The sequence below is a fragment of the Lampris incognitus genome, chromosome 7 (assembly GCF_029633865.1).
Source record: "Lampris incognitus isolate fLamInc1 chromosome 7, fLamInc1.hap2, whole genome shotgun sequence".
Classification (NCBI taxonomy): Eukaryota; Metazoa; Chordata; class Actinopteri; order Lampriformes; family Lampridae; genus Lampris; species Lampris incognitus.
In genome coordinates, this window is record NC_079217.1 from 54,420,848 (window position 1) to 54,438,829 (window position 17,982).

The window sequence follows — 17,982 nt, forward strand, 5'->3', positions numbered from 1 at the left end:
TATATATATATATATATATATATATATATATATATATACACACACACACACACACACACACACACACACACACACACACACCCCTAAAAGTATTGGGATTTCAAACGCTAAGACCTACATTCACCAAGCTCAGCAGGGAGGTTCCAAATCTCAGGCAAAAAAGAAATCTGCCAATCAGACAGATGGTGGGACGATAATAAACAGCTTTACACTATTGCTTATAACTTCTGAATCACATGGTCTAGAAAAAGAATGTTCTTTTGGACCAGACGACTCAACCCATACAGGCCAGGTTCATTTCTGTCTTGACTAGATTTCCCACCATTTTAAATTTTCTGAAAAATCTATCTTTGCAAACTAATCCTGGACCGTTGATCCTTTCAACAAATGTGGCCTTTGTCATTTCTTGTGATCAAAAGTTGTTTACAGAATTTTGCTATTATTAAAAAACATTGGCCACTATTGGCCTGTAAACTAGGTTGTGGCATAAATTTGACATATTGAGCCATAACTCATGAATGCAAAGTCCGATACTCATGAAACTTTTACCATCATGTAGGGACCTGAAATTGGCATACAAATGTTGGCTATTTCGCCCTGTGATGGCCTAGTGGCCTGTCCAGGGTGTCTCCCCGCCTGCCGCCCAATGACTGCTGAGATAGGCTCCAGCATCCCCACGACCCTGAGAGCAGGATAAGTGGTTTGGATAATGGATGAATGGATGTTGGCTATGTTGGCCTATAGGGGGCACTGCAATAAAAAATGCTTTTAACTTGTCAACAGTTTAATGGATCATAGTCAAATTTGGCATGATTTATCTGGGACATGTTTCACAGTAGCTTGTACAAGGTTAGCTTTATTGATAAAAAAAAATATGGCCGCCATTAGCTAATGAAATTTCGGTAGCCATTTAGTGTTCTCGAGTATGTCTAATTCTCTAGGAACTTGGCATCTGTGTTCTAGTTATATTAATTCTTATTCTCTCCTGAAAGGTTCAGGATCTCAGAGACCAAAAATTCCACAGGGTTAAGACTTGCACATAAGTCAACGTCACACATATGCCTCACTAGTCATCAGGTGCTCAGATCCCACCAATTGCCATTTGCGGCTGTATTTTACTTTTCAGATCTGTGTTTCAAAAAACAAAAAATCATTTGAATAATGCTGATTATATAATTATATATGATTAGAAACGGATGAACTTTTGATTCTGAACTTACGCATGCCAATGTTGCATTCTGTTAGGAATATTCCTGTACATTTTGCCAAACAAGCTCTTTGATCACCCTACTGTCATGTGATTGTAATGACGGCTAGTTCTTTCTGTCTTTTTGTATTCACCAATCATGTTAATATTTATCCTTGCTTCTCAGCCAAGAGCCCCACTACTACTCAGTCCCCAAAATCATCCTTCTTGGCCAGTCTGAATCCCAAAACCTGGGGCAAGCTGGGTGCCCAGACAAACAGCGGCAGCTCTGAGCCTTCACGCACAGCTGGAGTGAGTGGCCTGGCAAGGGCACCTCCCAAGGATTCAATCTCAAATAACAGGTATGATCTGGGTGATGGTTGTTTGTATAAGATTTGGTGACGTAACGACGAATAACCAAAATGTGATTATGTTGGCTGTATGAATTTGGATGCACCACCTGTGATACCCATAGGAAATTTAGATAAACCAAAGATCTGCAGTTGTAAATTCTTGATTACAGGGATTTTTATCTTTTCTTCAGAGAAACACACAGGTAACAACTTTCAATAATGGAGCAATTTATTAATAGCTACCATGTCTACCAACTATAGAATAAATGAAAAATCGGAATCAAATAGGTGAATGGAATAATGACAAACAGGGCTTTTCACTCAGTTGATGATATATCAGAGGGTATGTGATTTTCAGAAATACCAGAGAAGGTGGAGCGCTATAAAAAAGGGTTAATCTTTCTAAGGCTTAAAATGAATATCTTAGATTATTATTCGACATCAACTCTTATCAAAGGCAGCAGAAGTGATGTACATGTGAGATTGAACCCACACGGGAGTCAAGGTTGCCCAGCAACGATGTCTGGCTATGGCGGTTCTCAGCTGATGTCCTGCTATGGATTGTATGTAGCATGCCCTGGGCAAATTGCCTGGGTTATCCTTGATGAAATTCAGATGCAGGAAGTCTTTGTAGCTCCTGGGCAAAGGACTGTCTGGAGGTTCATTGCAATGGTCAAACATTGGTAGGCAAGGTAATCTTTGCTGCATAGGTTTGTCTGGGCGAAATCTGCTACATTCAATTTGACTGATCCAACTCGCTTGAATTAATCTGAAAATAATTTCACGGGCCGGACGATAAAGCTTGTAAAAATTATCACACGTGAGGCTTTCCTTGTACAAAATTTGTCAAAACTTGGTTTACTCAGTTGCACAGATACCAAATTGAGATTTTTTTCAAAAATAAAATTGACACTTGTGCACCTTGGCAAGGGAAAAACACGCAATTATTAGGTATAAATAGAAGTAGAAAATTAGGAAACGACTCAAGAAAAACTTAAAAAGGGAAAAACTCGAGGCTTAAAAAAAAACTTGTTTAGAAAGAATTGGTCTTAGAAGCGTGCAAGAAGAGGTCAAGTGTCTGACGAGTAAGAGACCGAACAAAGGCCGACTCACCTTTATATGTCTACCTGATGAGGGGGGTTTCATAGGAAGTCAAGATCCACCTACTCACTGATAGTCATTCCGTGATTTTAGGAGAGAGGATAATTCAATTTAGACTATATGCTTAAATATCACATGCCTAGCTACAGTGGCCTACACAGACATTTTGGGGGGCAGGTGCTCAAGTGGAGGAAAAAAAAGGGCATCCCTCTCATAATTATTTATTTTAAAATATAATGTTATAGTGTCACATCTTGTACTTACTTACATATTTATTTATTCAGTACCCTTACACTCATGCAGATGTTTAAAACTCAACAGGTTTCTACAAAATTATTGTATCAATTCATGCAGAGACTATGGTCTTTAGTATCACAAGGACAGACATTTGCAGCAACAAAGAAAACGATGCCACTGTGCAAACTTAAGTGGTCTATAAGATAAATAACAATTCAAAATCAACAACAGCAACCTTTTTTTTTGTCCAGTTGCAGCAATTGGGCTAAGTGTATTCTGTGTACTCAGATGAAGGGAGCAGGATCATTCTGCTTTAAAGGAGCATCCTCCTTGGTGCCATGTCTTGGAAGATGCTGATGACCTCTCTATTGTTTATTTGGATGTCTTGCTCTATGGCAAGCAGGAGAAGGTCAGAAAACCGTTCTTATCCACAGAGACGTGTCAGTTGTTCTTGATAATTTTCAGCTTTGAAAATGATCTCTACAGAAGCTGTTGACACTGGCAGTGTCGCGTAGGTTCTTATCATGTTCACTAAGGTTGGAAAGATGAACTGGCCCCTGTTTTCATTCAGTATGGCAAGGGTTTCTTGCAGGTCTTTTGAAGGAAAGCTGGAGTGGAAGACCTTTAGCTCCGTCTTCAGCTGGTCCTTATCTTCCTCATAGAAATCACAGAGAATGTGGACAGCTTCCTCTGCTTCTGAGTTTGGTGTACTTAGCCAGTTGGCATGTACTTTTAAAGAGTGGAAGGATCAAATGATTCCATCAGTGGGACTTGCAATGTTGCCCCCTTGACTCTCCTGTTAAGCTCCTCAGTCATAGTATCCAGAAATGTGTAGTACACGCTGCTCCTGAAGTATGCCTCTACAGACTCAAACTGTTCACTCATTTGAGACACTGTTGGGCTGTGTTGGAAAGGCATTGGCACTTTTGGTTTCCTCTCCTGACCTAGCACTACAGTAGGGAATTGGAATGTCGAGGCTCTCTGCTATTTCCTCAAACTTCTCCTCAGACCTCATTGTTTACAATGTGTGAAGCACGCCATCAATTACCTTGTAGGCAGTGGAGTGGTCCAAGCTTTCTTCCTGCAGACAATCTGATGCTAGAGCAGTGACTTGGAACACTGGGGTGGTGATTTCCAGGCAGAGAATAAATGCGAAGTTGATCACATTTCTATACATCTAAGCATCCCCTTGGACCAGGTCAGGTGGATCGCTTTTACTGATGTCATCAAGGAGCTTCATAACAGCTTTCAGAATTCTCTGAAGGGCCTTCAGTGCTCTCTTTCTGCAAGCCCATCAGGTATCCGACAGCTTCTTGAGCTCCACAATGCACTGTCCAGGATACAGAGACTGCTGCCATTTCACCAAGGCAGCATGGCACTTTGGGGAGCCAGTGCAAAAAGCATACAGCTTCTCCAAAAGGTTGAAGAACGTCACAAAATGTTGTGAGACTTTAAAGCTTCTATTAGGACCAGATTCAGACAGTTTTAACTGTACTTTCATAAAGGGCACATACCTGGTCAGAGGGCAAAAGGGCAGGTGCTTGAGCACTACCTGGGGTCTATCTGTGCAGGTCCCTGCCTAGCTGAAACCACGGTCAATCAGTAGTGGTTCTAGACCTGGAAAGTATATTATAATGTGTTGAATAAAACACCAAGAAAACATATTATCAAACAGTAATCATCCTATCACGTTAAGTACTCATCCAAAATTATGTTCCTAATTAACTAAACTAGTGAGATGAGTTCCTATGCTATTAGATGAACAGAAGTTAACCAACAACTCGTTGATTATCATATGATTAAAAATACCACTTTATGAGACGACTACAGAATAACATCAATAAAATAACGTGAAAAAGAAAATAATTAAAAACATTTAACAGAATATAGTTTGACCAGAAAGACTTAACCACCTATGGTCGCTAAATGGTAGTATAGTATAATATTTCAGTCAGTTCGGGTTATACACTTACGTGAGTTAGATCATTGTTCATGAATTGGTCTGAGTAATATTGGCTAGATGAATAACAGTTAATTCACATAAATTCAGACACGTACAGGGACAAGGAGAGATACAATATCAGAATTGGATTTATTGGCCATGTAAGTTTGCACACACATGGCATTTGACTCCGGTTTCGTGGCTCTCACAGTGTACTTAAAATAGAATAACAACACAACAATCTTCAGATGGATACGCAAGGATTGACTATATACAGGCGAAATAAGAGGCAATAAAGTACAATGGTGCAGAAACTATATCAGATGCTAAAATAAATGTGAGCAGGTTACTTGCATGCCTGAGGTAGATTGACATGACAGGTTCTACCCGTATACGTACAATGTACAGTATATACAACATGGTTGGATTTGTTTGACAATGTTAAGCGTTCATTTGAATGAAAGCCCGCGGAAAGAAACTTTTTATGTCTGGTTGTTTTTGTGTACAGTGCTCTGTAGTGCCTACCAGAGGGAGGGGGGGGGGTTGGAACAGGTTGTGGCCAGGGTGTGATGGGTCTGCAGTGATGTTGCCTGCCTGTTTCCTGACTGGAGATAAAGTCCTGAATGGGGGCAGGTTGGCACCAATGATTTTCTCTGCAGACTTAACTGTCTGTTGTAGTCTGTTCCTGTCCTGTTTGGTGGCCGATCCAAACTAGACAACAATGGATGTGCAGAGGACAGACTGAATTATTGCAGTGTAGAACTGAATCAGCAGTTCCTGAAGCAGGTTGAACTTCCGAGCTGGTGGAGGAAGTACATCCTCTACTGTGGTTTTTCAATGATTGTCTATGTTGGATGCTCACCTTAGGTCCTGGGATATTATGGAACCCAGAAATCTGTAAGTTTTCACTGCAGACACCGTGCTGTTGAGTATAGTGAGAGGGGGGGCAATGTTGGGGGGGGGGGCTCCTCCTGAAGTCCACTGTCATCTCCACAGTATTGAGCGTGTTCAGCTCCAGGTTGTTATGGCCACACCAGAGGGCCAGCTGTTCAACCCCCCGTCTATATGCAGACTGGTCACCATCCTGAATAAGGCCAATGTGATGGTTGTGTCATCTGCAAACTTCGAGTTTAAGAGATGGATCTCCTGAGATAGTCATTTGTGTAGCGGGAGAAGAGTAGAGGGGAGAGCGCATATCCCTGGGGGGTGCCAGTGCTGATTATCCAGATGCTGAATGTGATTCCCCCCCTCCCCCCAGCCTCACCTGCCTCCTGTCTGTCTGGAAGTTTTTAATCCACTGGCAGATGGGGGCTGGCACAGTGAGCCGGGTGAGTTTGGAGTGGCGGATATCTGGGATGATGGTGTTGAACGCTGAGCTGAAGTCCACAAACCTTAGATCCTGTACATCCTTGTGTGTGACCCTGGGGAGTCAAGGTGTTGGAAGATGTAGTGCAACGTCATGTTGACTGCATGGATGCAACAGCTTTGTGCTCCTCTTACCAGTGCTTCTTGTTTTTATTATTCCTGTTATTAATATTGACTTATCTCCCTAGTCAAGGAAATGAGGGCAAACATTCTAAAGATTAGCATGGACTGTACAGAACACTATTTCAACTTGAAAACAATCGCAGGAGATTCTCAGACCACCGGGTCTAACATGGATCCCTATCCCTGGGGGGAGGCGACGCAGACGGCGCAGGGAGAGGAAACAGAAGCAGGATATGCGAGCTGGTTTGCTAGCCTGGCTAAGGGTTGCTCCATATAAAACTCCTCTCCCTAGTGTTTTTCTCGTGAATGTAAGCTAACTCGCCAGCAAAATGGATGAGCACAGACTAAGTATTGCTACACAGAACTACAAAGGACTGCTGTGTTCTGATTTTTACGGAGATGTGGCTGAATTATAATATACCGGTTGTCGCAGTTGAGCTAGCAGGCCATTCGGTCATCACACCGACAGAACATCCGACTCCGATAAGATATCAGGCAGTGGACTTTGGGGCTAACATAAAGGAAGCATGGTGCATGAATACAACCATAATCGATAAGTTCTGCTCTCCGGACCTTGAATAGCTAATGCTTAAGTGCCGACTGTTTCACTTGCCCAGGGAATGATGTCATCAGTATACAACAGAACACACACCCTGATGGAGTTTTCATCATTGCAGGGGACTTCAACCAAACAAACCTCAGAAATGTCCTTCCCAGATTCTATCAACATGTCAAATGCACAACCAGGGAAGAAAAACACCTTAGATCATGTCTATACTAATATAAAGGACGCCTACAGGGCCATACACCGCCCTCACCTTGGACAGTCAGACCACCTCTCTTTGTTTCTTATCCCAGCACACAAAGCCCTTGCTATCAGTGCTAAGCCGACCAGCAGGACAGTTAAAGTTTGGCCTGAGGGAGCCATCTCTCAAGTCCAGGACTGTTTTGAACACACAGAGTGGAATATAATTGCCCATCAGACAGACCTAGAGACCCACTTCAGCTGTATTGTCATACATTAACTATTGCACGGACAATGTCACTGTTACGAATAGAGGAGGGTTTCAATAGTAACTCAACCCACGGAGGCTGTGGCAAGGCGTCCAGACCATCACAGATTGCAAAGAGGCAATTAACACACAGCATACACCAGCCAACAACACTACCAACCTTGCGGTGGAACTGAACAACTTTACTCCGTTTGACAAAGACAATAACCAACCTCCAGTTGGTTTCAAACTGTTGGGAGACCCACAGACCCTTGTTCTACACACTCCAGAAGTGCGGCATACCCTCCGCAGCATCAACACATGGAAAGCAGTGGGGCCTGATGGTGTACAAGGACATGCACTCCATGCCTGTGCTGACCCACTAGCAGAGGTATTCACACACATTTTCAACCTCTCTCTATCCTTACGCACAGTCCCCGCATGCCTACAATCCAGCACCATTGTGCCTGTTCCCAAAAAACCTGTGGTAACCTGTCGGCGAGTTGCTCTCACCGTTGTCATTTCAAAATGCTTTGAATGACTGGTACTCACCCACATCAAAGACACTGTCCCAGCTGATCTAGACCAACACCAGTTTGCCTACCAGGCAAACGGATCGACTGAAGACACCATCTGTGTGGCTCTAAATACAGCCCTTTCTCACCTGGAAAGACTCAACACCTACGTCAGGATGCTGTTTGTTGATTATAACTCAGTGTTTAACACCATCATACCAAACAAGCTGGTCGACAAATTCCACAAACTAGGACTAACTCCCTTCATATTCAATTGGATATTGGACTTCCTCATCAACTGCCCCCAGACTGTAACACTGGGCAAGCATACATCCTCTACCCTCATCCTAAGCACCAGCATCCCCCAGGGTTGTGTGCTGAGCCCCCACCTTCATGCACTGTTGACACATGACTGCCAACCCCTCCACAACTCAAACAGTATTATTACGTTTGCGGATGATAAAATGGTCATCGGGCTCATATCAGACAAAGACTAAGCGGCGTACAGGGAGGAGGTTCAGAACCTGATAACATGGTGTGCTAACAACAACTTGGTCTTAAACACCAAAAAACATTTTGGGGTCATATCTTCGAAGCTTTCTCATTTATTTGTTGTAAAACAATTGAACCCAGCCCAATCACTGCCATTTTTGGAGTTCCCAGTGAGGGCGTAGACGTCACTACACCCCAAGCTAACTCTATAGCATTTGCCTCACTTCAAGCCCGGAGACTTATTCTTCACAATTGGAAGTCTGATAAGCCCCCATCATTCACAAGTTGGCTCAAAGAAGTATCTTTAATCTTTAATTCCATTAGAAAAACTCAGATATAACAGATGTAAGTCCCATCAGAAATTTATGGATGTCTGGTCTCTCTTTATAGAATTCACTCTTGCCATATCTTTTTTAGAAATGCCAGAATAGACCCCCCCCCCCCCAATTACAGCAAATACCCTTTTATTGTAAGTATTGGGACTAGGAATGGGTGATGCTTTAATAATTTGGGATAATTTAGCTGGAATAAGTGCCTTATTGTGTTACTGTCTATGAGCCTGTCCGCCTGTACTTAAATATGTGTTGAGATGTTTAGGTATGTAGTATATCTCTTTACTTGTGTGTAAGTATGTGCATATACTGTATATGCACTGTATGGACAAAAGTATTGGGACACACCTCTTAATCATTGAATTCAGGTGTTTCATTCAGGCCCATTGCCGCAGGTGTATAAAATCAAGCAGCTAGCCATGCAGTCTGCATTTGCAAACATTTGTGAAAGAATGGGTCATTCTGAAGAGCTCAGTGAATTCAAGTATGGTACTGTCATAGGATGCCACCTTTGCGATAAGTCAGTTCGTGAAATTTCTTCCCTGCTAGATATTCCATGGTAAACTGTAAGTGGTATTATTGAAAAGTGGAAGTGTTGAGGAACAACAGCAACTCAGCCACGAACTGGCAGACCACGTAAAGTCACACAGCGGGGTCAATGAGTACTGAGGCGCATAGTGTGTAAAAGTCACCAACACTCTGTTGACTCAATAACTGCAGAGTTCCAAACTTCCTCTGGCATTAATGTCCGCACAAAAACTGCACCGGGAGCTTCATGGAATGGGTTTCCATGGCCGAGCAACTGTATGCAAGCCTTACATCACCAAGCACAATGCCAAGTGCCGGATGGAGTGGTGTAAAGCCCGCTGCCACTGGACTCTGGAGCAGTGGAAACGTGTTCTGTGGAGTGATGAATCACGCTTCTCTGTCTGGCAGTCTGATGGACGAGTCTGGGTTTGGCGGATGCCAGGAGAATGCTACCTGCCTGACTGCATTGTGCCAACTGTGAAGTTTGGTGGAGGAGGGATAATGGTATGGGGTTGTTTTTCAGGGGTTGGGCTAGGCCCCTTAGTTCCTTCCAGTGAAGGGAAATCTTAATGCTTCAGCATACCAAGACATTTTGGACAATTCTATACTTCCAACTTTGTGGGAACAGTTTGAGGAGGGCCCTTTTCTGTTCCGGCATGACTGCCCCAGTGCACAAAGCAAGGTCCATTAAGACACTGTTGGGTGAGTTTGGTGTGGAAGAACTTGACTGGCCTGCACAGAGCCCTTACCTCAACCCCATCGAACACCTTTGGGATGAACTAGAACGGAGATGGGAGCCAGGTCTTCTCGTCCAACATCAGTGCCTGACCTCACAAATGCTCTTCTGGATGAATGGGCAAAATTCCCACAAACGTACTCCAAAATCTTGTGGAAAGCCTTCTTAGAAGAGTGGAAGCTGTTAACAGCTACACGGGTGGGGGGGGACTCCATATTAATGCCTATGGATTTAGAATGGGATGTCATAAAAGCTCCTGTAGGTATAATGGCTAGGTGTCCCAATGCTTTTGTCCGTGAAGTGTGTCTCTGTGTCTATGTGTGCATGTTTGTATGCATATATGTACTTAGCACTAGGTGTCTGACTGTTGAGTGGTTCCAATTGTAACAAACAAAGCCCCTTTGTTTTCATATGTGTTTAATTGATGATTTTGTTTTGTTTTGTTTTTTCCCTTACTAGCTTGTTTTTTGTTTTGTTGTTGTTGTTTTTTTTGTTTTTTTTGTCTAGGGGAGGCGGGGGGTTGTGTGTTTTAATTTTTGTGTGTATATTTTTAAGGGGAGAAAAAACCTATAAAGTTTTAAAAAATTGTCTGTGTCCTGTGGTGAGACTTCTAATCATGTCAAAAGAGATGGCTTCTCTGAGGAGCCTCCTGTCTTGTTGATGCCAGTTTTGCCTTCAGTGTGAGGTGCAGAGAGTGAGTGTGCTTTCCAAATGCAATTAGTATATGAAAACGCTATTAATTATCGCTAGTAAAGTTTTCAGGGAGGGAGGTGGGTGAGAGAGAGGGGGGTGAGAGAGAGAGAGAGAGACAGACCTTGCTACAGTGAATTCTGCGAAAGTGGCTAGTTTTTCACTTTCCTACAATAGTTGGAGAGATCTTTCTCTTTCTATTGTAATTTCTTAAGACGCCTTCTCCTGCTTTTGTTTTGTCAAAATGACAGTATTTATAGTAGCTGGGAATTGTGATGGTACCAAGTTGTGAGCACTGTCTGACTGCTTGGATAATATTGATGATGATGATAATATTGATGATGATGTTTTCTCCAGGGATAAGATAAAGGCCTGGATCAAAGAGCAGGCCAGTAGGTTTGTTGAACGCTACTTCAACTCTGAGAACGTGGATGGCAGCAACCCTGCACTGAATGTACTCCAGAGACTTTGCACAGCCACTGAGCAGCTCAACCTGCAGGTACAGAATACAGTCACATCCAAGGGTTATGCATTATAGTTTTCCCTGTTTGGATTTCTTTCAGCTGAGGAGCGCTTCAAAACTTAAAATTTGATCTGTCTGCAGTAGTGATTGTGGAGGTAGTAAACACTTCAGTTACTGTAAAGAAATGTTAACATTAAAGAAATAGTCAGTAAAGGAAAAATGCTAAAGGATATAAAATGACAATGGCAAAATATAGATGAAGAGCCAAAGAAAAAACCCTGTTCTGAGTGAGTCTGATTCTGCTGATGGGGTTTTCTCACTTAAGAGCTGTCATCACTGTCATTTGTTCAGTCTTATGAAGGGCCAATCTGTACCATGTATAATATGCACACAGATACTTTTAGCCATGGTTTGACATTAGTCCAGCTAATTAGTGTCTTTGCATACTTGATCCCAAGATTCTGCACACTTGGCCCGAAATACTCAATATAGAACATTAATGTGGGCAAAACTGGCAGGACTTGTATTTTGTTCATGTGAGAGTTCATCCTCTGTGCGCCCTTTTACATCTTTGACACTTTTTTTTTCAAGTTATAACAGTTTTAAACACAAGTCTTTAGAAGGTCTGGCCCCTACTATGTGAATATCTACTTTGAGTACACGTTTGCCTGCATAATGCTTCACTGCTCTCAGTATTTAAGTATATATGTTAGGGCTAATTTCAATGATTTTTTTGTAACATTAATAGTTATAGATGTTTTCTCTCATCTGAGGTCTTGTTTGCATTTTAGTTATGGTTCTTCATCACTTAAGCTAGGTTCACATTAGGTGACTTTCCCAAAGACTTTGTCTTGACCTTTCTGTGACAGTCAGTCATGTAGTGCAACACTACTAGCAATCAGTTTTAGTGCTCTTAACAGCCTCTGACACTCTGTAAGATAAAATTAAGCCTGTCTGATTTTCTCGCTATTCTCAAGAGCAAGGAGCAAGCTCTTCGTGTCCATGAGAGTCAACAGCCATTGAGCTCTCTACCAGAAGTGGAATACCTCATTAAGGTTGGAAGTCCTTTGCTCACACTACAAACATTGCACAGCAGAGAGCAATGGCATTTGGGGGAAATATGAATGAGTTCACAAGCATCCTTTTTTTTTTCTCACAAACAACAACACGAGCTGCAGCAATGGTGACAAGGACTCACGTTCTCTGTTGTTTTACAAGTATTCACTTCTCCTTCTGGTGCATGTTGATTGACTAGCTGAAATGGGCAGCATCACAGTATTCCTCGCAGCCTATTACAAGGCTAAATTCATTGCCAGGCATTCTCAGGGAGTCTTATAATCTGCCCCCCCCCCCAGCGATTTCTACTTGTCAAATGTACCACCCTAAAGGACAGAAAGACCAAGTTACAGTCCTTAAGGAACATACACGCTACACAGCTTGACAAGAATTCTAGTCAGAGAACATGTAACACTCAAGGACTGCAACTCGCTGGTCTTTCTGTCCTTGAGTATGTCACATTTAATAACTGGAAATCGCTGGGGTTGACAAATGACAAGACTCTGAGATGCTTCACAATGAATCCAGGCCTTGTTATGCACTGTGAGAAATACTGTGAGGTTGGCTACTTCAGGTAGCCAATCAACATGCAGTGCACCAGAATACTAACATCATAATACATCATACGAAAGTACAAAACATTGGCAAATAAGCAAGTACTTGTTGTAATTGCTGCAGCTTGTTGTTTGTGCCGACCAAAAAAGAAAAGGAGCCATTTATACTCATTCTTGGTCTCCCCCCCCGCCATGCCTTTTTCGCTGTGCGGTGATTTTCATGAGAGCATAGGACTTCCGACTTTAACCGGTATTTAACTTTCACTAAAGAGCACATTAGCTGTTGACTGTCATGGACATGAGTACCCGCCCCTGAGACCGAAAAGAAAATTTAACAAGTTTGATTTTGACTTAAGAGCCTCAGAGGCTGTGAGGAGCACTAAAACAGAGTCAGTCGGGTTGTCACACTACATGACTGTCACAGGAGTGCGCTCACTGGCTTTAAATCACTTACGTTCATGCAAACGAAGGCTTGGACCGATAGTCTTTGGGAAAGTCACTTAGTATGAATCTAGCTTAAGTGTTACATATTCTCCGACTAGAAATCTTGTCAAGTCATGTAATGTGTACCAGACTTTATAAGAGCAGGGGTCACTGATTTCAACAAAAAAGTAAAATGAAAACAAACCCGACCCATGACTGTAGAATCTGTATACTTTTGGCAACAAATATAGTCATCTTTTCAAAAAAATGAAAAAAGGCTACACTTCTGTTTTGAGACGTTTCTTAAAGATTGTTTTGGCCATTTTTCCAAGGTGGATGGTAGTGTTGAATGTCTGGTGGAAATCTCTAGTATCGTATCGGAGTCTGATGTCTCATCGTTTGAGATCCAGCACAGTGGGCTTGTGAAGCAGCTGTTACTCTACCTAACATCCAACACTGACAGGGACATGGTCAGCCGCGATGTGCGGCTCAAGAGGTTTCTGCACGTCTTCTTTGGCTGTCCGGTGAGAGGGTGGCTCACTTAAGATTGCTATTCCAAATATTGTACAACAGAACATTTGTATGACTTGAGTTTTGCATAACTTCCTCTACTGAACAAGAATTGTCTAAAATAGAACATGAAAGTTGTTAACTTTAAAAAAGATTGTATTTGTACCATTGAGAATTTTTTTCCTCTTCCAAGTCCATATTAGGCATGTTGTCTGTCATCTGTTCAATCCCTGTTAACAGATCATAGTTTGAGCTTGTTTGTATTGTCTGCAGGTTCCAGGGATGGAGCCTGCGGGTCGTCTGGAGCCGTCAGAGAATGCCCCTCTCTTGGCGCTGGTGCACAAGATGAACAATTGCCTTAGCCAAATGGAGCAGTTTCCTGTCAAAGTGCATGACTTCCCCAGTGGCAATGGCAATGGGAGCAGGTTTGTTGTCTTGTTAAGCTTTGTTCAGACTGCAGGCAAATTGGATTTGTTTCTCAAATCAGATCTTTAAGACAGACTGTACTCACTGTTATTTGCAAGTGATCAGATGGGATTTGTGTGTCCGGACATGACCAACCTATCTGCATGGGTTGCTGTGGAAGCAACGTATGCGTGAGTAACTAAGTATGCTGGTGATGCAGTTTACCAACACGGAAGTATGAGAAATGGAAATCCATCATCTTGCACCGTCAAGTTACGGTGCAGAACTCCTCCGTTGCACCAGACCAACTCGGGGATGGAGGAGGCTGGTATACATCGTGATGTTCTGTGCTGCAGTCATAGCGGGCTTCACTGTGCAGCAAGAAGTGCACAGTGTGAGAGACAGTTTGAAATCCGATTTAGGCGGCCAGAGCATCCGGACTGAGACACATCTGTAGAAATCCGATTGGAATCGCATTTCAAACCACCTCCAAAAATGGTTTGGATCTGATTTGGGGGAAATTATCATTTCATGTGTTTTTTGTTTTTTGTTTTTTTTCTGTCCAGACTTGCTAAAATCAATCTGGATACAATCTGGATATGCCAGAAAATGAATTTGGGCTGGCAGTCTGAACAAGGCCTTAGTATCCTGTATTTTAGCTCCAGCTGTCACTATAACTATGCCTTATCTTTGTTTGTCCTCAGAATGATCCAAACATCTTGTAATGTCCTCATTAACTGTAACAATAAACGGCCTCTCTAAATGGCACTGTATTAACAACATAATCACCGTTAATTTGGATTTTGTCTGTTTTTTGTTTTTTTTTTGTCTTTTTCCAGAGGTTCTCAGGCCCTAAAGTTCTTTAACACTCATCAGCTCAAGTGTCAGCTGCAGAGACACCCAGATTGCACTAATGTCAAACAATGGAAAGGTGGCCCAGTGAAGATTGACCCCCTGGCCTTGGTGCAAGCCATTGAGAGATATCTAGTTGTCCGAGGTTAGGACTGTTCACCTTAATCTTTGCAAAACTCATCTTTATATCTTTTTCAACATTTCTGAAAAGCTGTGAGAAAGTTTTGATTTCAAATCTAGTTTGCATTGGGATGATTTCTTTAAAATATCTCCCCTGAATATCTTGGTACAAAATTTCCTTAAAGCAGAAATTTTAGTTTTGCTGATATTAGCCTTATTTCTGCAGGTTATGGGAGAATCAGAGAAGAGGAGGAAGACAGTGATGATGACGGTTCAGATGATGAAATAGATGAATCACTGGTACGTGGGTGAGCTTTGTATGAAGACAACAGTTTGCAAATTCAGCACATCATGTCAAGGTATATAGTGGTTCTCAACCCACCGGGCTATGAGTCGGCACCAGTTTGGAAATTTGGCTGGCAGGCCGCATAGTCTTTATTTTTTCCCCACATTGCATTAGGTTTTTCATAGTGATACAGATTTTACACATTGTTTTACACCGGTTGTAATTACAGGACAGTATTGACGTGAAGTAGATAACACTAGTGTTGGCCTTGAGACTTTATGCCACTGTAACACCCAACCATCGCGATAAACAAACTACGTCAGATTTGTACCTTTTTTCACATGCTGCTCCAATTTGCACTGGACACAGTGCAAAGACTGTCCATGCAAATGATTGAGTGGCGTTGGTGTGAAAGGTCAATCAAAATGACGATGCTCAGATTTATTTATTTTTTTCTTTTTGCCCAGTTGCAACGGGGGCAAATGTTGTTCTAGCTCCAGCTTGTTGGGAGGGAGGCAGCAACTCACCTCTCCACCTCCAGTCGGTGCTGAAATGACACTTGCTCCTTCCTCTTCTCCCTCCTATGTCCCAAATACAGCTGCAGCTTTTAAGATGTCAGAGGCATGGTTTAATAAATAGGGCAACTAATGGGCATCTGCACTGACTGGTCACTCACTGTGGCAAGGAAAGGTGCCAAGCTCCAGGTACTTGTTAAAAATGTCAGTGTGCAATGAACTCATTACTTTAATCCACAGAGAAGCCTTTGGGTCAAAGCGAGAGTTCTGAGCTCAGTGAGGTTTTGTCCAATGTCATTGCTGCAGTAAAACTACATTAAAACAAGACCACTGAAAGCTCTGCACTTTTCTGCACTCTGCAAGGAGATCAGAGGTGTTCACACAGCTGTGTTGCTTCAGTGTGAGGCCAGATGGCTCTCCCACGGCAGAGTGATGTCCAGAGTGTTTGAACTCAGAGGGCATCAGAAACTTCTTGGGAGTGGGAGTGGATGGGTGGGGGGTAGATGAGTTTGCCAGAAAATTCAGTGAAGAGAACTATCATTAAACAGGTCTATCTATGCGACATTCTTAAATGCAAAGAACATCAGGAACCTGGCTTATCACTCACTCATTCACTCACTCACAATCTGACAAAGTTTCATGCTCGAGTGTACCATTTGTTGATTCCAGGGAGGTGGAGGTTCCCCTCAAATATTTTGTGTGTGTATGTCAAATTATTTGCTGTTGTAAGACTTTTTTTTTTTATTAACATTGCTTTCCAAGCAGAGAGGCCCTCATTGGAAAGAAAATTGGGGAAAAAAATTTTCTTCACCGCTGCCACTATTCTATCTTTGCTTTTCCCTCATATTCCATCACCTGGTATTGCATATACTGTTTCATTCGTGGTAGAATTTCACAAAAACGCCATTGACTGAGAATCGGGTAAAGGCGGTTCAACCAGTCTTTGCCAATGCAGGCTGTTAAGACTTACACTGGTCTTGACAATCGGTCTTACCTGCCGTCTTGAGCGTATTCACACCAGGCAACGGACTGAGGGTGGTTTCACATTTAGAACACTCACTAGCCCGATTCTTCATGTCTCATCTCAAATTTCGTGGAACCCTGCAGAAACGTGTCAGCTCAAAAACAAAGCCCAGGAACAAAGTACCAACAAAGAGAGCAAGACTACCAGCACACTAATAATGGCACTCCCATCAAAGTTAAAGTGCCAGTCAAAGTACAAATAAATAAACAAATATTGGGCATAAACGGTTAGTTTTTGGAATAGCTCACATAGCTGTCACTCTGCGTCAAACTCTACATAAATCAAGATGTTACACATCGAAGAAGACGTGGCTTGAGAGACGGCCACCGCAAGATTGTATGCCCTACATAAAGAGTAAAGGCGACTGCGAGAGCTAGTGTCTCAGCCAGTCATTAAATGATTTTTCCTTGTATGTGCTGGTAGAATTTATTGTTGATAAGGTAGATAACCATTTATCTTCCAAAGCTTAAATCTCATTGCCTGTTGCCAGAGCCAGTCTCTGATTTCAGTCCTTGACCCATTCACCCGATGCGAAGCAGTCTTGACAAAATCAAACATGCTTTAAAAAAGTTGGCTGCAAAGAATGGTCAGGACTCAATGGGGGGGCAACTGAATCGTGAGATTTGAGCTCTTTCACACTAGAGAATAATCTCCCCCCAATTATTGCCCACCTGTGGCTTCAGTCAGCGAGAACAGCCCAATGTGAGACTTAAATGCAGCACAGATGACACACCAGTGCTTATTTTTGAAGCGCACACTGACAAAAATGTTTTCTAAACAAACATTGCTTTATCATGGGGTAACAATAATAGTAGGCTTCCTCAAGGGTCAACACCAATGGACTTGTAACCTGATGAAAACTCCTGTGTTCATCTAGACATACTGTGATTTTATAATTTTATATATGTGTATATAATTTTGTTACATTTTTTTAGACTTTTTTTTTTAAAGTTTTAACTTAATCTGTTATGTCATATTCTTAAGCGTTTTGGGGGTTGAACTGATGCCTAAGCATTTCATTGCCAACAACGTCTGCCATGCTGTATTGTTATGCATTTGACAAATTAAGCAACTTGAACTTGACATGGTCAGTACTCTATTGCCATGTTGAGGGTCAAACAACAGGCAGCAAATGGCCTGTTTTTATGAAAAAATCAACACACCATGAATGATGTTTTTCAG

The 17,982-nt window shown here is 42.3% G+C and overlaps 1 protein-coding gene across 3 annotated transcripts in view; it reads left to right on the top strand.

The window, feature by feature from the left end:
* The window catches only part of trip12 (thyroid hormone receptor interactor 12), an 85,012-nt gene that overhangs the window by 49,447 nt on the left and 17,583 nt on the right, over nucleotides 1–17,982 (top strand). For all 3 annotated transcript variants that reach the window (XM_056283059.1, XM_056283058.1, XM_056283060.1), the window contains 6 exons: nucleotides 1,374–1,548; nucleotides 10,950–11,091; nucleotides 13,421–13,612; nucleotides 13,872–14,023; nucleotides 14,843–15,000; nucleotides 15,202–15,275. In XM_056283059.1, the coding sequence (XP_056139034.1) occupies nucleotides 1,374–1,548; nucleotides 10,950–11,091; nucleotides 13,421–13,612; nucleotides 13,872–14,023; nucleotides 14,843–15,000; nucleotides 15,202–15,275 (893 nt within the window). The remainder of the gene's footprint in view (nucleotides 1–1,373; nucleotides 1,549–10,949; nucleotides 11,092–13,420; nucleotides 13,613–13,871; nucleotides 14,024–14,842; nucleotides 15,001–15,201; nucleotides 15,276–17,982) is intronic.